The sequence below is a fragment of the Phascolarctos cinereus genome, unplaced genomic scaffold, assembly GCF_003287225.1.
Source record: "Phascolarctos cinereus isolate Bilbo 61053 unplaced genomic scaffold, phaCin_HiC Scaffold_4;HRSCAF=312, whole genome shotgun sequence".
Classification (NCBI taxonomy): domain Eukaryota; kingdom Metazoa; phylum Chordata; class Mammalia; order Diprotodontia; family Phascolarctidae; genus Phascolarctos; species Phascolarctos cinereus.
In genome coordinates, this window is record NW_027555847.1 from 18,275,721 (window position 1) to 18,297,443 (window position 21,723).

General features: G+C 43.1%; 1 protein-coding gene and 2 long non-coding RNA genes across 3 annotated transcripts; all 3 read left to right on the top strand.

The window, feature by feature from the left end:
- Positions 1 to 998: 998 nt before the first annotated feature.
- LOC144456605 (uncharacterized) lies at positions 999 to 1,461 on the top strand. The gene is made up of 3 exons (XR_013485602.1): positions 999 to 1,088; positions 1,178 to 1,276; positions 1,365 to 1,461. It is a non-coding gene; the product is annotated as an uncharacterized LOC144456605 (long non-coding RNA).
- A 658-nt stretch (positions 1,462 to 2,119) lies between these two features.
- On the top strand, positions 2,120 to 2,589 carry LOC144456606 (uncharacterized). The gene is made up of 3 exons (XR_013485603.1): positions 2,120 to 2,215; positions 2,305 to 2,403; positions 2,493 to 2,589. It is a non-coding gene; the product is annotated as an uncharacterized LOC144456606 (long non-coding RNA).
- Positions 2,590 to 4,547: 1,958 nt separating this feature from the next.
- LOC110195989 (uncharacterized) lies at positions 4,548 to 10,190 on the top strand. The gene is made up of 6 exons (XM_020968997.2): positions 4,548 to 4,643; positions 4,921 to 5,019; positions 5,109 to 5,207; positions 5,307 to 5,405; positions 5,505 to 5,603; positions 10,030 to 10,190. Exons 1-6 carry the CDS (start codon positions 4,607 to 4,609, stop codon positions 10,068 to 10,070), a joined length of 474 nt encoding a protein of 157 aa, XP_020824656.2. The 5' UTR covers positions 4,548 to 4,606; the 3' UTR covers positions 10,071 to 10,190.
- The last annotated feature ends 11,533 nt before the right edge of the window (positions 10,191 to 21,723 follow it).

A 21,723-nucleotide genomic window follows, 5' to 3' on the forward strand; every position in this document is an offset into this window, starting at 1 on the left:
GAGAGCAAGCCCACAGTATCCAGAATGTTCTCAGAGAGTGTGTCTCTTTCCACAGGTATTGCATTCCGTCCATGCTCTGAGACAGAAGCTGCTTTGACAGAGGGCGATACTGCAGGAATGGGAGTACTCTCGGAGAGACTCTCTCCTACAGCAGGTATCTGTTTTGTGATCACGTTTGCTTCCACAGAGAGCAAGCCTATAGTATCCAGAATGTTCTCAGAGAGTGTGTCTTTCCACAGGTATTGCATTCCACCCATGTTCTGAGACAGAAGCTGCTTTGACAGAGGGCGGTACCACAGGAATGGGAGTACTCTCAGAGAGACTCTCTCCTACAGCAGGTATCTATGTTTTGTGATCACGTTTGCTTCCACAGAGAGCAAGCCTATAGTATCCAGAATGTTCTCAGAGAGTGTGTCTCTTTCCACAGGTATTGCATTCCACCCTTCCTCTCAGACAGAAGCTGCTTTGACAGAAAGCAATACTGCAGGAATGGGAGTATTCTCGGAAAGACTCTCTCCTACAGCAGGTATCTGTTTTGTGATCACGTTTGCTTCCACAGAGAGCAAGCCTATAGTATCCAGAATGTTCTCAGAGAGTGTGTCTCTTTCCACAGGTATTGCATTCCACCCATGCTCTGAGGCAGAAGCTGCTTTGATAGAAAGCAGTACTGCAGGAATGGGAGTATTCTCTGAGAGACTCTCTCCTACAGCAGGTATCTATGTTTTGTGATCATGTTTGATTCCACAGAGAGCAAGTGAACAGTATCCAGAATGTTCTCAGAGAGTGTGTCTCTTTCCACAGGTATTGCATTCCACCCATCCTCTGAGACAGAAGCTGCTTTGACAGAGGGCGATATTGCAGGAATGGGAGTACTCTTGGAGAGACTCTCTCCTACAGCAGGTATCTATGTTTTGTGATCATGTTTGCTTCCACAGAGAGCAAGCGAACAGTATCCAGAATGTTCTCAGAGAGTGTGTCTCTTTACACAGGTATTGCATTCCATCCATGCTCTGAGATAGAAGCTGCTTTGACAGAGGGCGATACTGCAGGAATGGGAGTATTCTCAGAGAGACTCTCTCCTACAGCAGGTATCTGTGTTTTGTGATCACGTTTGCTTCCACAGAGAGCAAGCCTATAGTATCCAGAATGTTCTCAGAGAGTGTGTCTCTTTCCACAGGTATTGCATTCCACCCATGCTCTGAGGCAGAAGCTGCTTTGACAGAAAGCAGTACTGCAGGAATGGGAGTATTCTCTGAGAGACTCTCTCCTACAGCAGGTATTTATGTTTTTGATCATGTTTGCTTCCACAGAGAGCAAGTGAACAGTATCCAGAATGTTCTCAGAGAGTGTGTCTCTTTCCACAGGTATTGCATTCCACCCATCCTCTGAGACAGAAGCTGCTTTGACAGAGGGCGGTACCACAGGAATGGGAGTATTCTCTGAGAAACTCTCTCCTACAGCAGGTATCTATGTTTTGTGATCACGTTTGCTTCCACAGAGAGCAAGCCCATAGTATCCAGAATGTTCTCAGAGAGTGTGTCTCTTTCCACAGGTATTGCATTCCCTCCATGCTCTGAGGCAGAAGCTGCTTTGACAGAGGGCGGTACCGCAGGAATGGGAGTACTCTTGGAGAGACTCTCTCCTACAGCAGGTATCTATGTTTTGTGATCACGTTTGCTTCCACAGAGAGCAAGCGAACAGTATCCAGAATGTTCTCAGAGAGTGTGTCTCTTTCCACAGGTATTGCATTCCACCCATCCTCTCAGACAGAAGCTGCTTTGACAGAAAGTAATACTGCAGGAATGGGAGTATTCTCGGAGAGACTCTCTCCTACAGCAGGTATCTATGTTTTCTGATCATGTTTGCTTCCACAGAGAGCAAGCGAACAGTATCCAGAATGTTCTCAGAGAGTGTGTCTCTTTCCACAGGTATTGCATTCCACCCATCCTCTGAGACAGAAGCTGCTTTGACAGAGGGCAGTACCCCAGGAATGGGAGTATTCTCTGAGAGACTCTCTCCTACAGCAGGTATCTATGTTTTGTGATCACGTTTGCTTCCACAGAGAGCAAGCGAACAGTATCCAGAATGTTCTCAGAGAGTGTGTCTCTTTACACAGGTATTGCATTCCGTCCATGCTCTGAGACAGAAGCTGCTTTGACAGAAAGTAATACTGCAGGAATGGGAGTATTCTCTGAGAAACTCTCTCCTACAGCAGGTATCTATGTTTTGTGATCATGTTTGATTCCACAGAGAGCAAGCGAACAGTATCCAGAATGTTCTCAGAGAGTGTGTCTCTTTCCACAGGTATTGCATTCCACCCATCCTCTGAGACAGAAGCTGCTTTGACAGAGGGCGGTACCACAGGAATGGGAGTACTCTCGGAGAGACTCTCTCCTACAGCAGGTATCTATGTTTTCTGATCATGTTTGCTTCCACAGAGAGCAAGCGAACAGTATCCAGAATGTTCTCAGAGAGTGTGTCTCTTTCCACAGGTATTGCATTCCACCCATCCTCTCAGACAGAAGCTGCTTTGACAGAAAGTAATACTGCAGGAATGGGAGTATTCTCGGAGACACTCTCTCCTACAGCAGGTATCTATGTTTTCTGATCATGTTTGCTTCCACAGAGAGCAAGCGAACAGTATCCAGAATGTTCTCAGAGAGTGTGTCTCTTTCCACAGGTATTGCATTCCGTCCATGCTCTGAGACAGAAGCTGCTTTGACAGAGGCTGGTACCGCAGGAATGGGAGTATTCTCTGAGAGACTCTCTCCTACAGCAGGTATCTATGTTTTGTGATCATGTTTGCTTCCACAGAGAGCAAGTGAACAGTATCCAGAATGTTCTCAGAGAGTGTGTCTCTTTCCACAGGTATTGCATTCCACCCATCCTCTGAGACAGAAGCTGCTTTGACAGAGGGCAGTACCGCAGGAATGGGAGTATTCTCTGAGAGACTCTCTCCTACAGCAGGTATCTATGTTTTGTGATCACGTTTGCTTCCACAGAGAGCAAGCGAACAGTATCCAGAATGTTCTCAGAGAGTGTGTCTCTTTACACAGGTATTGCATTCCGTCCATGCTCTGAGACAGAAGCTGCTTTGACAAAAGTAATACTGCAGGAATGGGAGTATTCTCTGAGAACTCTCTCCTACAGCAGGTATCTATGTTTTGTGATCATGTTTGATTCCACAGAGAGCAAGCGAACAGTATCCAGAATGTTCTCAGAGAGTGTGTCTCTTTCCACAGGTATTGCATTCCACCCATCCTCTGAGACAGAAGCTGCTTTGACAGAGGGCGGTACCACAGGAATGGGAGTACTCTCGGAGAGACTCTCTCCTACAGCAGGTATCTATGTTTTCTGATCATGTTTGCTTCCACAGAGAGCAAGCGAACAGTATCCAGAATGTTCTCAGAGAGTGTGTCTCTTTCCACAGGTATTGCATTCCGTCCATGCTCTGAGACAGAAGCTGCTTTGACAGAGGGCGATACTGCAGGAATGGGAGTATTCTCGGAGAGACTCTCTCCTACAGCAGGTATCTATGTTTTGTGATTATGTTTGCTTCCACAGAGAGCAACGAACAGTATCCAGAATGTTCTCAGGGAGTGTGTCTCTTTCCACAGGTATTGCATTCCACCCATGTTCTGAGACAGAAGCTGCTTTGACAGAGGGCGATACTGCAGGAATGGGAGTATTCTCGGAGAGACTCTCTCCTACAGCAGGTATCTATGTTTTGTGATTATGTTTGCTTCCACAGAGAGCAAACGAACAGTATCCAGAATGTTCTCAGGGAGTGTGTCTCTTTCCACAGGTATTGCATTCCACCCATGTTCTGAGACAGAAGCTGCTTTGACAGAAAGTAATATTGCAGGAATGGGAGTATTCTCTGAGAAACTCTCTCCTACCGCAGGTATCTATGTTTTGTGATCATGTTTGCTTCCACAGAGAGCAAGCCCACAGTATCCAGAATGTTCTCAGAGCGTGTCTCTTTCCACAGGTATTGCATTCCACCCATGCTCTGAGACAGAAGCTGCTTTGACAGAGGGCGATACTGCAGGAATGGGAGTACTCTTGGAGAGACTCTCTCCTACAGCAGGTATCTGTGATCATGCTTCCACAGAGAGCAAGCGAACAGTATCCAGAATGTTCTCAGAGAGTGTGTCTCTTTCCACAGGTATTGCATTCCACCCATGCTCTGAGACAGAAGCTGCTTTGACAGAAAGCAGTACTGCAGGAATGGGAGTATTCTCTGAGAGACTCTCTCCTACAGCAGGTATCTATGTTTTGTGATCATGTTTGCTTCCACAGAGAGCAAATGAACAGTATCCAGAATGTTCTCAGAGAGTGTGTCTCTTTCCACAGGTATTGCATTCCACCCATGCTCTGAGACAGAAGCTGCTTTGACAGAAAGTAGTACTGCAGGAATGGGAGTATTCTCTGAGAGACTCTCTCCTACAGCAGGTATCTATGTTTTCTGATCATGTTTGCTTCCACAGAGGGGAAGCGAACAGTATCCAGAATGTTCTCAGAGAGTGTGTCTCTTTCCACAGGTATTGCATTCCATCCATGCTCTGAGACAGAAGCTGCTTTGACAGAGGGCGATACTGCAGGAATGGGAGTATTCTCTGAGACACTATCTTCTATAGCAGGTATCTGTGTTTTGTGATCACGTTTGCCTCCACAGAGAGCAAGCGAACAGTATCCAGAATGTTCTCAGAGAGTGTGTCTCTTTCCACAGGTATTGCATTCCGTCCATGCTCTGAGACAGAAGCTGCTTTGACAGAGGGCAATCCTGCAGGAATGGGAGTGTTCTCTGAGACACTATCTTCTATAGCAGGTATCTGTGTTTTGTGATCACGTTTGCCTCCACAGAGAGCAAGCGAACAGTATCCAGAATGTTCTCAGAGAGTGTGTCTCCTTCCACAGGTATTGCTTTCCCTCCATGCTCAGAGACAGAAGCTGCTTTGAGAGAAAGTGATACTGCAGGAATGGGAGTATTCTCTGAGAGACTCTCTCCTACAGCAGGTATCTATGTTTTGTGATCATGTTTGCTTCCACAGAGAGCAAGCCCATAGTATTCAGAATGTTCTCAGAGAGTGTGTCTCCTTCCATAGATATCACATTTCCTTCATGTGCAGAGACAGAAGCTGCTTTGACAGAGGGCAATCCTGTAGGAATGGGAGTGTTCTCAGAGACACTATCTCCTATAGCAGGTATTGTGTCTTCTCCGTGTTTTCTGATAATCTTTGCTTCTACAGAGAACAAGCCTGTAGTATCCAGAACATTCTCAGAGAGTTTGTCTCCTTCCACAGGTTTCGCATTCCCTCCATGTTCAGAGACAGAAACTGCTTTGACAGGGTGTGATACCGCAGGAATGGGAGTATTCTCAGAGGCACTCTCTCCTATAGCAGGTATTGTGTCTTCTCTATGTTTTGTGGTCATGTTTGCTTCCACGGAGAGTAAGCCTGCAGTATCCAGAATGTTCTCAGACAGCATGTCTCCTGCCATAGGTATTGCATCCTCTCCACATTTGGAGACGAGAGCTGCTATGACAGAAATCGATCCTGCAGGAATGGGAATATTCTTGGAAAGTGTCTCTCCTACCACAGGTACGGTATCTTCTTAGTATTCTGGGACAAGAGCTGCTTCCACAGGGAGCAAGCCTGTAGTAACTGAAATGTTCTCAGAGAGCATGTCTCCTTCCACAGGTTTCGTGTGCCCTCCGTGTTCTGAGACAAGCGCTGCTTCCACAGGGAGCAAGCCTGCAGTAACCTGAGTGTTCTCAGAGAGCGCGTCTCCTGTCACGGGTTTCATGTCCCCTCAGTGTTCTGACATAAGATTTATTTCCACACAGAGTAAGCGTGCCATAACCAAAACAGTCTCACCTTCAATGGGCCATGCCATGCGTAGCACATTCTCTCCATATTCTCATGTGTGTTTTCCTTCCACAACAAGCAGGTCTGCAATAACCAAAATACCTACCACATCATCTCAGTATTCTAACTGAAGATTCGCTTTCAGAAAACCCAAACCTTCAGTAACTGGAATGACCTCCATGAGCGTGGATCCTGCCACAAGTTCCTTCATTTCTTCCTGTTATGACAAGAGACTGGCTTCCATAGAAAGCATGCCCACCTTCTCCAGAATGTTCTCAGGCAGTATGGATCCTGTCACAGCTGGAACATCTTCCCAGTGTTCTGCCACAAGATTATCCCCACCCAGAGTAAGCTTACCATAACCAAAATGTTCTCACTTTCAATGGGCCGTGCCATGCGTAGCACATTCTCTCCATACTCCGACACAAGTTTTGCTTCCCCGATGAACAGGTCTTCAGTAATGAAAGTATTAAATAGTAGGGTTCATGCCACACATCCTATATCCTCTCTGCCTACTTATCGAAGATATGATTTCACAGAGGGCATGTTTGCAACAAGCCAGACATTACTCAGTAGTATGGCTCATGCCACGCCCACCACATCCTTTCATAGTTCTTACAGTATATTTGCTTTGACAAAGAGCATGCCCCAGAGAATGGGAAGGTTATTAGGCAGTGTGAATCCTGCCAGGTATGAGGTATGGCAGCTTCCTGCTTCTTATTCGAGTGCTGTGTATTTCTCAGCATCATCAAACAGGGTAGGGCCTGCCACAAAAAATTTGTCCTCTCAGTTACTTTCTGAAACTTTCTCAGCACCAACATTTGAGGAGTTACTACTAACTGCAAAACAAAATGTTATTCAAAGAATTTCTCAAGCGGTCCAGGAGTACTTTAATAATCCCAAGATACCAGCTGGCTCTGGGGTAATTAACTATACACACATCTTAACTTGTTGCTTTCAGGCATGTCACACAAATCCCGAGTTTCAATATGCTTCTTTAGAAGAAATCCCCACTACTGGTGCCTTCAAAAGGAAGGAAATCCCGACTGACAGCTATGCTTGTGAAGTTAGGTGCCATAGTGTCTATCTGACAACAGCTTATGCTGGCAGTAAATACAGATCTAGGAATCGAGCTAGTGAACAGGCTGTTAAACTCTTACAAAAACCTGTTCATGTCAGAATCGTCAAAAAAAGAAATTTAGACATACTTATCATGCTGATGTAGTGGTGTTTCCAACCAGCTCACTTTCATATCAGTATCCTCTGTCCCTAAAATTCTCAAAACATCTTGTAGCCCTCAGTAATAAATCTGGGCAAACTAATTCTACTGTTTGCAGTTTCCAACCAAAGACTAATTTTGTCCTCAACGGAAATGCAAGTGATTCTTCTATTGGTACCTTTAATAATTCTGCCTCCCTTAATGAAATATCGATTGAATACAAGTATGATATAACAAACAATTCATGCATCTGCCAGTTGTTTTTGCCTGGTCACCGCTTAGCTAAACATTATGGAATAACAACAAAAAAAGAAACACACAGCTAAGAGAGCACTAAGTATTCAGCAAAAAACCTAATGTAGTATTATAGCTACAAAGGTCAAGCCATAGGCTCTTCACCTAGGAGATCTGGAAGCATGATTTGAATCTTGTCATTTTTGACAACTTCTTCCATTCTGTACACATACTAAACAACATGGGTTAGGTCAGCAAAGTTGACTGCTGAGCATGTGTCTGAAAGTCTGAGAGGCCACCAGTGGAAAGAGAAAGCATTTCCAGAGAATGACTAGCAGAAGCAGTTGGGGATGAAGAAGAGTGTCAAGCACAAGTCTCTAGAAGATCATCTTTTTAGCAGGCTGCTGATTCTTCCTTACAGAGGCAGTGTTACCTGTGGAACAAAATGTTATCAGAAGAACTTTTCTAATTCAGGGATAAATGCAGCATTGGAGGAAATTTGACCATAGGTATACAGAAAGTTGTTGTGTTCAGAAACACGAGACGATATTTTCCTCTATGGGTAGTCCCCCCAGGGACATCCCAGAAATTAAGAAATTTCAAATCGATAGCTTGTTTGTGAATTAAGATGTCAAAACATAAATAAACGTTTTGTAAAAAGATAAACATGATAAAAAGATGTCAAAGGGTATATCTAACTCAAGTTATGCCACTGCAAGAGATTTGTCTGAGGCTTGAACTACTTAACAGGCTATTATAACTCTTGCAAAAACCTGTTGAAGTGAGGCACTGAGGACAGAAATTTAAAAACGCTTATCATATTGATCTAATGGTACACCTGGCAGGCCTAACTTCATATGATTTTCTTCTAAAAGCTCCAGAAGATTTTTTTTTTGTCCATCAAGACTGCATATTGGCAGTTAGGCTTTATCCTTCAGGGGAAAGCCACAAGTGTCATTGGTGTCCTGACCAGTTCGGGCCAATGAGATGAAAATGTCAACTGAATGTGGTTGCAAGCGTGATGAGCTGCCAGATGAGACTTGGCACTATCAAGTCTTGTTTTGTTGTTGTCTTTTGCAAGACCACTGCTTACCTGAAAGTTCTGGAAACAAAGAAAAAAATCAATATGCCACTGATGCTGAGGCACTGAACGGTCTTCAGAAAATCACCATCAAACACTCCAGCTGTCCCTAAGAAGATTCTCTTTGTTAAACTGGTAGGCTCTTTGGCTAATAATTTTGGAAAGAATTGTAGTTTTCAATGATCTTGTATTTTATGAGAATTCCTCAGATTCTGTATGTTTACTGAGCAGCACAGCTGAATTGAACAGCAGTCTTTTTCAGTATGTCTTTGAAAAATTGGGAAACTGCCAGTAGAAACATAAGGTAATTCTGGAGAAAGAATTAACTGCAGAAACAGTTGATGACAAGTATAGAATGTCAAGAGAAAGACTGCAGAAGAAACTGTGAAAATCTTTAAAAACACACACACACACACACACACACACACAAAGCCAACTAACATTCATGACCCAAATAATGGTACCACTGAAGATGTGATGACAAAAAGTGGTACTCCAAGTCACAAAGAAGAGGCATGCAAACAAGACAACAAAGAGGAAAATTTTGGGAATCAGCTCCTGAGAAAAATGGGGTGTTGCACAAGCGGGGGTTTGAGAAAATGTGAAAAGTATATGAGAGAGCCCATCTCTGTCAGAGAGCAGAAATGAGAATGGCTTTGTGACAATGTAGACAGAATTAATAAAATCTTGAAGAAATACATCAGACCAATCATCAGGAACTACATATGCTCCAAGAGCCACGCTGACCTGACTTTGTCTATAGTTTTCTGGTAATAATTGGAAGCAAACATACGAACTTGCCCAGAAAACATGGTATTAGGAATGAATCTTCTGAAATAGATCTGGATAAATATTTTATGGTAGTTATCAAAAAAAGATGCATGGAAGATTTACTAGATCAACTTCAATGTGAAGGCAAAGTTGGACATTTTGAGTTGGTTTTCCCTCAGAAATTAAGACCAGAATTGTTTATGTAACGGATGAACGTTGAGATACATTATTTGACATAGGAGTTAAAAAATATTGTATTTTCTGGCTGCAGAAACTATTCACTCTGACTTGTTTAACTGCATATTGTTTCCTTCCTTCCTTCAGCAGGTATTTATTAAGCAACTACTATGGACTAAGCACAGAGGAAATCAAGATAAAAATAACCTTTTTCTTTAACTAGCTTATCTCCTACTGGGGAGAAACAACACATACACGGAGAAGTAACTACAATTCTAACCAGAGGCTGGCCCACGAAGGCCCAGTCCTGGGAGCTTGTGAAATGAGATCTGCCTGTAAGGGACCATGTAGCTATTCAGTGAGACTTCTCTTGGAAATCGGTGCTGACACGGAATGGAGAGGCCTGCTATCCATTTCGGAGCATGCACAGGCATTCTGGGATTGTTTTCTGGTCCACATACCAGGAAGAAAATGGTTGAATTGGCTGCTGAGCCAGAACTGTGTATACCGTAGGCACTAACCAGACAAATCACTTTTTTTCTCGGCAGTTTGAATGAAGAAATGCTGTCAGACGATGGCTGGGGAAGCCTTTTCCCTACCTTGTCACCATGTGGCTTTTAAGCTACGTGTCATTTCTTCTATCCCTGTTGCATCTATCTACTCTTTCCCGTTCTTAGATGAAGCAGTACTGGAGACAGAACGACCTGATGAGATTTAAATGTCTGGAGGAGGCAGCGGAGGTTCAACGATGGGAGTCTATGGCAGAGACTGTTGTAGCCACTGCAGCCACGCCAGGTGAGGTGCCACTGCAGCTCTGAGAAGCGACCTGCTGTATCCAGCACAGCAGTCAGTCAACCTGGCAGCCAGCGAGGAAGCGACACCACCGACTGGCAACGCAGTGTTTGGGAGCAGACTCTTGGGAGAAATGTTTTGTAGCACTGGCTTTAGGGCTGAGCCTACCTTTCTGGGGACCAAGGTGGTAGAGGGTAGAGTGTGCCCCTGGTTCAGAGGGATATTTCAACTTTATGCTAAATCTTTTCAGTAAGTATCCCTTTGTAAAAGCTTAATTAGTTGATAATAAGAAAAAATCAACTGGTTAAATTGATAGAGGGGCTCTAATCAATGGTATCAATATATTGAGGAGACATGGGGGGCAGCTGGGTGGAGCAGCTGGGTGGGGCAGCGCATCACTGGGCTTGGAAGCAGAAAAATTTCCGTCACTTATTGGCTGTGTGACCCTAGGCAAGTCACTTGAGCTCTATTTGCCTCAGTTCTTCATCTTAAAATGGGGACACACTGGAGAAGGAAATAGTATACTACTCCAGTAGCTTTGGCAAGAAAATCGCATGAACATAGTCCGTGGGGTCACAATGAGTCAGACATGACTGAACAATCAAATAACCGACAACATTGAGGAGACATTAACTTGTACTTTTTAGAGGATATCAAATAAATAACTGGTCAATTGATGGTGGAGGAAACGCATCAGAGTGGGGGCTTAAGTAGATACATTAAAAGAATTCTACTGCCCCTTAAGCATACCCCTAGAACCCTCAGGGGGAAATAAAGGAAGTCATTCTCTTGGACCCAACCTTCTAGTGGTGATGTTAGTTGGGAGAGTAAGTCCAGAGTCTGACCGCACAAAATATAACAAAACACCCTACATAAATATAAAGTAGTCTGGTGGGGTGGAGACAGTTCACAAATCAGGACTAAGGACAATCGTTACATTTAGAGGTGTCCTGAGCTGAGCCTTGGCAGGAGCTAAGGACTTGAAAAGATGAAGTGAAGAGGAAACGCATTTTCTAGACCCAGGTAATGATCTTTGCAGAGGCTTGGAGAAGAAATATGGCATACTATGTATAGAAAACACAACTGACAGAGGCTGAAGTGTCCAAAAGGGAGGAATAGGAGTCGGAAAACTAAATTGATCTGTTTACTTGTACAGAAGACAAACCAGTTTGGTTTCTGTGTCTTTTAGTTTCTAATTGTTTGAAACATAAATAATGGTGGCTGGTTTGTAATAAAAAATAAAGGCACTATGCCTAATAACAAGATAATGCTGGGTATGGTCCGGGGAATACCGAAAATCTACTTCTGATACTTGGTAGCCGTTTGACCTCTCAACATATGAACGTGATCTTTCTGCAACTCAAGCAACTCTTAAAATCATAAAGAGGTTATGATCTGAGTTGGGGGAAAGGGATCATGATTTCCCTGACTTGATGAAATCACATGCTCATTTGTGCATTCATTTAATAACAAAAACATATGTCCAAATGGTGCCATTAAAAATACCAGCTCTTTTCTTTGCACCTGGGAAAGAAATTTGCATTTTTTCCCAAAAGAGCAAAGCAGTTTGGAGAAAATGTGTAAAGCTCATTCTAACTAGTAAAATACAAAGTAAATTCTGAAATGCTTAAAAAATGCCACATCACTGTGTAACTTCTCATTGAATTTGTATGAATTTGTTCTAAAATGTTTTATCAAAAGAAATTGTCTATATTGTATGTTTTAAAATGTCCTTACAAGATAAATGTAATGATTTTTTAAAGTCATTTCTAGTGTTTCAGCTGGTTATTTCTACCATGTGTTTTCCATAATGGTGGGAATGAGTTATGGCCTCTTAACTAGGTCTGGGTTAAAAATAAGGGAAGGTCTTTAAGTATTGACATTTTTGCCCCATAGCATTGCTTGAGGGAGACATTGAAGGGATTTTTTTTTAAATCTTCAAATCAAGGAGAAAGCAGCTTGATCTATTTAGTTTTGTTACTTTGGTAGGAAAGAATCACAGCCTCTTTGCACTGTGATTTTCAGAGATGCTGGACGTGTGAGACCTCCAGAGCAGCCTCATTAGTGTCAGAACTTGGGCAAGGTAGAAGATAGCCTTGGGGCTTTGCTGATTCAAAGGACAGTTGGCTCAAATCCTTCCCCAAAGACCTCACTAAAGTTAAAAGGTCAACTTTACCATATTCAGAGATTCAAATTGTCTATTTTTCTGAGGGCCTGTGTCTCATGAAGTATAAAAATTATAGAAATTAAATGAGTTTCTTTCTAAATAAAAGCAGGAAAAGCTGGTCAAAATAGGAGCATTTGGGCAACAATAGAACAGACGGTGTTCCTAAAAGAAGAGCCTTATCCCGACTCCAACGGACTTGTGATCTTATCTGTTTAGAGTTTCACTCCAAAGATGCCGGTCAAGCCCATCCACGTCTGCTAGCATGAGTGGGAATGAATCCAGCAGGTCCCCTGTTCAGATAAGCTCATTACTGAAATGAAATGAGACACTCTCATTCAACAGTTAACACGAGATTGACTTAGCTCTACCATAGAAAGAACGGTCAATAAGAATATTGTAGTACTTACCTTTGGTAACAGACCAACCCCCTACTTAATTCTGTAAGAAAAAAATAGTCTAGTCAGCAGACAAGGATGTCAGTCAGTCAACAAATATTTATCAAGTGCCTGCTAAGCGCCAGATACTGTGCTAATAGCTAGAGACATAAAGGTAGATAAATGAAGGTGACAACAGCCCCTCCTCTCAAGAAGCTCCACATTATAGTGACACACAATATGCAAATAACTACATAGGCACAAAATATATCCAAGATAAATAGTAGGTCATCTCTGAGGCATTAGCAGGGCAAGAAGGGAATATGTGAGCTGACCCTTGAAGTAAGCCAGGAGGTCTCTGGCCTTTAAACGTCTGATAAGTTTGAAGAGCTCTGATTCTATGTGGGTGGGCCTTTTATGCCCACAGATGACCAGCACACCATGTCAATATGGACAGAGGCTACGTGGAAACTGTATCAACTAAGACTTTGCTTGATCAGCCCTCAGAACAGTTTGCCCACTGATACTAACCTGCATGTGGGTGAAGAACCTGGCAGATGGTGATGCTGTCATATCCCAACTTGGCGGCAAGGTCTGGAGGAGCTTTAAGAGGACCTTTCACCATTTAAATGGTTTAGGGTTTTTACTGGACAATCCTAACCTTGCAGATGTGAGAAGCCTGGCATGAAGGCAGTATGGGGGAGGGAGCAAGAATGACATTAAAAAGATAGCAGAAACAAAACAGACCTAGAACAATTTACAACCCCATGAAGCAGTGATCAAAAACATAGAGGAGAATGAAAAGCAAAAATCCTGGGTTTACCTCCCCACTTCAGAAGGATTGGTCCATGTGGTTGGCAAAGTGGGCCTCCCGATGTAAGGCAGTGACAATCAGCAAGAGTGGCACAGATGATGATGCCTTGGCACAGTCTTCAATTCTCCATCACAGAGAAGGGTCGTCTTTAGTAAAACAGTCAAGAGGGGAGGTCTCTTGCATAAAGCCTGCTCTGGGATCTAAATTGATACTAAGGTCCTCCCTGTCCCGTCACTCACTCAGTGTTCTCTGGCTCACCCACCAAAGCCTCCCATTCCCTGGGGGATACACTGGGAGATGAGATTAAATTCTGCTCTTTTAAAGGGCTCTCTAAAGGGACTGCTCCTTTCTTCCACAGGGGCCAAAAAAGGGCTCTTCATCCTGGGTTTCATTAAGTCAGCTAGACAATCTAATTTCTTCCAGATTCATACATATTCACCATAGTTATACAGAGAAAGGGTCACTTCCCCACTGCCAGAAAGTAAGGCCCATCCCAACAATACCATCCATTGGTCCTCTAAGTTCTTTCGGGAAGGAGCTGAACCACCAGAGGAAAGGAAGCCTATCAATGGAAGGGAAACTGAGGTATTTCCCCAGGATGTACTGAGCCCCTGAGGGAGCAGAGGCCTTGAGGCCCAAGTAGCTCTGCAGAGGAAAGCATCAGGGAAAGGCTGAAGATGACCAGCCATAATTATGTCCCAAAGCAGTCCATTTTGATCAGGTAAGTTTTTTCTTTTTTTAATTCAGTTTCACTGTATTTTTAATTTGGAATTCTCTCCTCTTCCTCCTCCTCCTCCCTCACCCATTGAGAAGGCAAGAAACACAAAACCCATTACAAAAATGTATAAGTCATGCAAAAGAAAACATGCTTCAATCTGCACTCTGAGTCCATTAGTTCTCTATCTGGTGATGGACAGCATGTTTCTTCATGGATTATCAGCTAAGTTTTCCTGGAAACTAGATCCAAGAAACTGCTAAGTGGTTAATCCTAGCCACCAGAGAGCCCTTCTCTTTCCTCAGGTGGCACTGATTTGACATAGTCTTGGGAAGTTAGGGGCATGATAATGCAGCTGATTAGCGGGCACAAACCTCTTGCTCTTGGATGGGGGAAGAAGGTCAATTCATCAGTTGGAGATAGGTTGAACTCCATTTGGGTCATGTAGGCGCTCCAATTGGCACAAAGAGTCCAGTGGGATGGGGTGCCTACTTCATCCTTACGAAGATCATATGGTCAAATGCCCAGAACCACATGGTGTTACAGACTTCCTATCCTGATTGGCAACTTCTGCTGTTCCTGTAAGGGCTCCAATCTGGGAGTCTAGTTAAGTGGAAAGCAGAGGAACTGATGGGTTCTACAAAGAACTCTGTGCAATGGGAAGCCATCAGCCAAAGACCTCCAAAGCGCAAGACGACTTGGCCAGACCCAAGAATCAGTGTAGATAAAGATCTTTTCCATACTATACTTTAAAGCTAAAGGTTCTTAACCTGTTGGGAGTCTGGGAATAGATTTTAGGGGGTCCATGAACTTGCATGGGAAAAAATGTCATCTTTATGCTCACTTCTTCAGTCCTCTGCAGACTCCACTCCTGACCTTCTGGCCTTCTTTCTTCACCATGACAGTCTTCTCCCCTGGAAGATCACTCCACACCTGCAGGCCCTTCCTCGGGTTGATCTGCTCCTTCCAGAACCCCTATTTTAAAGTGCCCAGGCCAGCTCCTTCCACATTTTCATCATTCTCTGGGCACTTCTCCAGTCCCTCTGGACTTCTTTCCTTACCCTCCTCCACTCAGATACCTTCCTTTCCATTCCTTTTTTCAGCTTTCTTTTATGTGGTGGGAGAAGTCCCTTTAGAATATAAGCTCCTCAAGGGCAGAGACTTCCCCTTTTGTTCTTTTGTATCCCCAGCCCTCAGCACACTGCCTGGCATACAGTAAGTGCTTAATAAATGCTTGTGGCCTTGACTGTACATAGCTGATTTCCTTTGTAATCTTATGTATCTTATGCATTTAAAAACATTGTTCTGAGAAGGGATTCACCAGACTGCTGTCCCGGGGTCCAGGACACACAGAAAAGGTTAAAAGCCTCTGTTCAAGTGTCCCTCCTACACCAGCCATGCAGCCTGCGGCTCCAGCCCACTTGCCAGGGTCCCCTCTGCTTAGGTCAGGGGTTACCTTCTTTTATATTATGGATCCTTTCTGCAATCTGGACAGGCCTACTGACCTCTTCTCAGAATAATCTTTTTTTTTTTTTGGCTAGGCAATGGGGTTAAGAGACTTCCCCGGGGGGTCACACAGCTAGTAAGTGTTATATGTCTGAGGCTGGGTTTGATCTCAGGTCCTCCTGAATCCAGGCCTGTTGCTCTATCCACTGTGCCACCTAGCTGCCCTCAGAATAATCTTTTTGAATTCAGAAAATAAAATAAAAAGATTACCAAGAAAAAACAAAACAAAACCCACTTCAGTGAAAATCAGAATGTAATTTTTTTCTCATTCACATTCACAGTCCCCATGCAATCTATTTTCAGGGTCTGTGGACTCCAAATTAAGAGCTCCTGCAGCCATCCTCTTTATAAGATTAATGACCGGTCTTATTAATATCCTCGTAGGCTGGTAATCAGGAAAGAAAGAAAGCTAAAACCTGAAAGTGTTGGGGGGAGAGCTACCCAGCTGCTCTCAGGGCTGTTGTTGATATTGTTGAAATCTTCAGTCGTGTCTGACTCTTCATGGCAAAGATACTGTGGTAGTTTGCCGTTTCCTTCTGTGGTGCGCCCCCCATTTTACAGCTGAGGAATTGAGGTAAATAGGGGTTATGTGACTTGCCCAGGGTCACACAGCTAGGAAATGTCTGAGGTCAGATTTGAACTCAGGGTCTTCCTGACTCCAGGCCCAGCACTGTATTCACAGTGCTTCCCTGATGTCATAGGATGGGGTAGGCCAAATTCTATACTGCATCCCCTCCTTTCCCCATCCAATCTATCAAACCCAATTCCTTTAGAAAATTCACTCTCTCTTTTGCAGATTCCTATAAAGAACCAGGTGCAACAAAAAGTTCCTTCATGGGACCAGGTATGGACAACTTCCAATGTTAGCCATCAAAAAGGGGACAAAGGTAGTTTATGGGTAAAGCATCTCACTCTTCCAGCACATGGAACTGGACTGTAGAAGAAGGCTTCTCCATATTTGCTCCAGGGCAACTAGGTAGTACAGAGCACTGAGCTTGGCATCAGAAAGACTCCTCATCCTGAGTTCAAATCTGGCCTCAGACAGCTCACTAGCTGTGTGACCCTGGGAAAGTCACTTCACCCTGTTTGCCTCAGTTTCCTCATCTGTAAAGTGAGCTGGAGAAGGAAATGGCCGACCACTCTGCCAAGAAAACCCCACATGGGGTCACAGAGGGTCAGACACAGCTGGAACAACTCAACAACAATAACAACAACAACAACAAACATGCTGCTCCCAGGGACCCCATCCTGAGCAGCCCAGTGATTCACTGACTCCCAGCTGTAATTTCTCTTGAAACCTCTCCCAATTCCTTGGCGGTGAAAGGCTGCCCACCAGCTGGGGGGGGGGGCGGTAACAGGCTGAGCCTGGGGCTTTCTCACCCTGACTGAGGGCCCCTGTGGCTCTTCCCTCTTGCTCATCATCTCTTGACTTACAGTTCTGATCTCAACAGCACGCAGAGACGGCTTCTAGTCTAGAAGCTGGCCTTCCTATGCTCATCAACTGTTAGGGGTACCAGAATTCATGGCAGTGTTGTCCCTCAGCTTTCACTACAAAGTTCATAAAAAATTGAGGACCAGGGGTGTGCTAGAGCCAGCTGCAACCTTGCAAGAGAGGGCTGTTAAATTTTCAGTGTGAACGTTGACACTTTAGAATAGGCAGACATGGGGCAGCTAGGTGATGCAATGGATAGAGCACTGGCCCTGGATTCAGGAGAACCTGAGTTCAAATGCGGACTCAGACACATAACACTTACTAGCTGTTCGACCCTGGACAAGTCATTTAACCCCACTGCCTAACAAAAACAAACAAAAAACAAACACAAAAAAACAAAAACAAAAAAACCAAATCTGGCCTCAGATACTTACTAGCTGTGTGACCCTAGGCAAGTGACTTAACCCCTGATTGTCTCTGGGGCCGGGGCGGGGGGGGTGGAGAGGGAGAGTGAGAGAGAGAGAGAGAGAAAGAGAGAGAGAGAGAGAGAGAGAGAGAGAGAGAGAGAGAGAGAGAGAGAGAGAGAGAGAGAGAGAGAGAGAGAGAGAGAGAACAAATGCAGAGAGAAGGGCCGTTTAGCTGGATCTCAGAGGGCAGGAGGGGGCGTAATGTCCAATGAGGCTGAAAAGGATAGGTCAGAGCCAGGTTGTATAATGCTTTCAAAGCTAAACAGAGGACTTTATATTTGATTCTACGGGCAACAAGAAGCTTCTAGAATCTGGAATTGAGTAGGGAGGTCCCGTTGTCACATATGTGCTTAAGGAAGACTTCTCTGTAAGGAGTACACAGAACAAAGGCAAAACAATCATTGTGGAGGCTCTTGCAATAATCCAAGTGAGAGGGGATGAGGAACTGACCTAAGGCAGCAGCTGTATGAGTGAAGACAGGGGGTCCACTGAAGATGCTGTGAAGGAATCTGTACAATGAGGGAGGGAGATCCGGGGTGACGTTTAGATTAGGAACCTGAGACATAGAATTCTCCTCCAATCCATCTTCTTTCTCTCCCTTGTTCTCTTTGGTGTGCTTTCTTCTTCTTCTGCGAGAGCGTCAGGACTGGAATATCAGAATACAATGTTAGTAGTGGCTCTACTGTCCTTTATGGTGAGAACAATTTGCTATGGAAATCTCTGCAGATCTCTTCAGTTTTTCTTCTGTTTGTTGTCCTTCTCCCATTTTCACTATTAAATCCCCTGAGGATGACACTGCTTGGTTGGATCACCTGCCAAGCTTTCTTCACATTGATTCTACCCTCCACTGCTCACAATACCCCATCATGCTTCTTCATAAAATTTACAAACAAACTTACATTCTAAATTGGGGTTGACTGTGGACAGCATCACTCTCTATTCGACAAATAAATCCAATGTTTGCTAAGATTCCTTTTTTTTCTCCTTCAGTTAAACCTTTATATTAAATTATAACTTGTCTTGTCATTTCTTCTGTTCATTATCCATTTTTCATGATCCATTACTTGAGAATTGAATTTTTCCATTTGCATAGAATACTCTTTCTCATTATTATCCAAAAAACCTTTTTATTAATTCTGACTGTTCCTCAGAGAAATTGGTGCTCTGACTATACAAAGACAACTGCTTCAGGGAAGACTGCCATCTCAATAAAAAGACTTTTTTCCATCTGTTAAAATACAATCAATTTAAGTGATCAAAAGATATGAACAAACAATAATTGCAAAGTATTCACAACCACAAGAAAGAATGCTCCAAATCGCTAATAATAAGAGAAATGAGAATCAAAACCACCCTGAGGTTTCATTCCATATCCTGAAAATTGGCAAAGACAACAAAAGAAATAGCACTAGTTAATGTCAGAAGAGCTATGGGATGATAGGAACACTGTGAAGCTGTGAAATGGCGCAACCGTTTTGGAAGTGATTTGGAATTATCCAAATGAAGTGATTAAAATGTCCACATACCCTTTGAACCAGAGAGTCCATTACTGGGCTTATGCTCCAAGGAAGCTATCAATAAGAAAAAGGGTCCCCATATATCCCAAAATGTTCATAGCAGCACTTTTTGTGCTGGAATTGTAAGGAATTGAAAACCAAGAGGAGGCCCATCAACTGGGGAGTGGTTAAACACATTGTGGTACATAAATGTAACGGAATGTTATTGTGTTGAAAAAATGATGTGTGTGATGAATACACATGGAGAAGCATGGAAAGATCTCTATGAACTGATGCAGAGTGGAGTGAGCAGAGACGAAAAAATAATATACTCAATGGATGCAACAATGTAAACGGAAATAACTCACACACACACACACACACAAAAGCTTATGTAACAAAACCATAAAGATTAAGCATGACCCAAATGAGGAGATATGAGAGGACAATCATAACCCATCCTTTGTGGAGGTAGGAGTGCCACAAGGGTTACACATTGCATGTGTTTTCAGACTTTTTCAATGTATTGATCAGTTGTACTGAATTTTTCCTCTTTAAAAAATGTTATTTATTACGTGGGATGACTCTCTGGAAGGAAGAAGGGGAGAGATATTGGGCATAACTATGATGGTGTAATACAGCAATATCAAACTCAAATTAAAACGGGGCCATAAACCATGTAAAAGTATTCCAGGCCATAACAGGCTTAAAAGACCACATATTAACATCTATGTTCTGTTGTGTTTTTGTTAAATATTTCCCAATTATATTTTACTCTTGTTGGGCCCTCTTCAGGCCACATGTTTGACTCTTCATGTGAAAAAAAGGATAATATCAATTTAAAAAAACTTATTTAAAAATTATATTCAAGTGATCTAGATGTAATAGAGAAGGTCAAAGGAGAAAAAAAAATGTGCAATTTTGTTTAAAGATTTCATTTCCAAGATATATAGAGAACATATTCAAATTATATAAAAGAAATGGAACCTCTCTCTAACTGATAGTCAAAGGATATAAACAGGCAGTTTTCAAAGGAAGAAATCCAAGATTTAAACAGCTAAATGAATAAAAAAAATGTCTCAAATCATTGATAATCTGAAATACAAATTGAAACAACTGAGATTCTACCTACCAGGTTTACGAAGCTGACAAAAATGGAATATTTCAATTATTGGAGGAAAAGTACATGAATGCACTGTTGGTGAGCAGTGAATTGTTTCAGCCATTCTGTAAGGTAATTTGCAACTATTTCACATAAGTCACTAAACAGTACTTACCCTCTGACCTAGTGGTAATGATGGCAACATATTAGAGAAGGTCCTTGGAGTTTGACAGAGTCCTGGTGGCAAACTTGCATTTGGAAGTTTGTGATGATGTGGATAGAGGGCCAAGCTCTCCATTTCAGGGCAGGGGCAGGGAGGGATTCTCTATTTCCTGCCCCTTACTGCATGATGAAGGAAAGCCTTTTGGTTGACTACCTGCCAGTGTTTTCTCTTTATTTTCTGGCTGGGTTTGGGTGGGGAGTACAAAATGCTAGATTCCAGGTCAGAAAGGAAGCCTTGGGCCCTTCCTCTTCTGGGTTGCCGCCACGTGCCTGTGAATGCATGGCCCCACTTTGGCTCGTGTCCTTATTGTGCTACTCTTTCCTGCTCTTAAGTGAAGAGGTATTAAAGATCATATGGACTAGGCCATGAACCTGTAAGCACTGACAGATTGGAGGACAGCGACAGAAGCCCATAACAGAGTTTGCTGACAGCTGAGCCTGGTGCTCTGTGTGGAGCAGCCTTAATGAGAGAACTGCCTGACACCATAGAAGTTTTAAAGGTTAACAGACCCCTTTCATCCAAACAAGTAAGACAAGACCCAGGCTACTGCATACAGTTCTATATGGTACATTTAAAAAGATACTGACAGACTAGGAGCTCCCCAAGAGGGGTCTAAAATGACCTTCCTAGGTCAGCTGAAGGAATAAGGGATCTGTGCTACAAGGAAGAGAAAACTTAAAAGCAGACACAATAATGGCCTTTAAGACCTGTCCTGGAAGGGGGCTTTGATTAATTCTGTCTTTTTGGAGCACAGGACTAGAATAGGTGAAATGTTTGGGGAAATATATTTTGATTCCATATTAAATATTCAAATAATTAGAGACATCAAAAAAAAGTTAGGATTCACTGTCGTGGAATATGAGATCTTCTTCACTAGAAATGTTCCAAGAGAGGCTAGAATAAACATCTCTTGGATGCTGCAGAAAGGATTATCCTGTGGATTAGAGTTTGGGACTAGATAACCCCTAACCTCCATAGTCTTAGAGATCTGACTATATTCAGATTCAGAGGGTTTTTGAGCTAGAGGAGACCTTTGGCATTCATTTCTCACTCATTAAAATACCTACTTATATTCTAGACACTGTGAATAACCTTGTTTTTTTTTAATGGAGGTAAGGGTAGCAAAGGTTAGATTTACTCTCCCAGTTCTATCCTGGCTTTAGTAACTATGTTTCTCTTGATCCCTCTTCTCTCCAGTGTGGATGAACTGGTTGGAACAGGTCAGTGTTAGAGAACTGCTTGTATTCTGCACTGGCAGGCTGGGTCCCCAAAGAGCAGATGCT

Bases quoted from the DNA above. Each gene is read 5' to 3' on its own strand.
- LOC110195989 (XM_020968997.2), top strand. From the start codon at position 4,607: ATGGGAGTATTCTCTGAGACACTATCTTCTATAGCAG. The intron at 4,644-4,920 runs GTATCTGTGTTT...CTCCTTCCACAG, and splicing joins GACACTATCTTCTATAGCAG to GTATTGCTTTCCCTCCATGC. The intron at 5,208-5,306 runs GTATTGTGTCTT...CTCCTTCCACAG, and splicing joins GACACTATCTCCTATAGCAG to GTTTCGCATTCCCTCCATGT.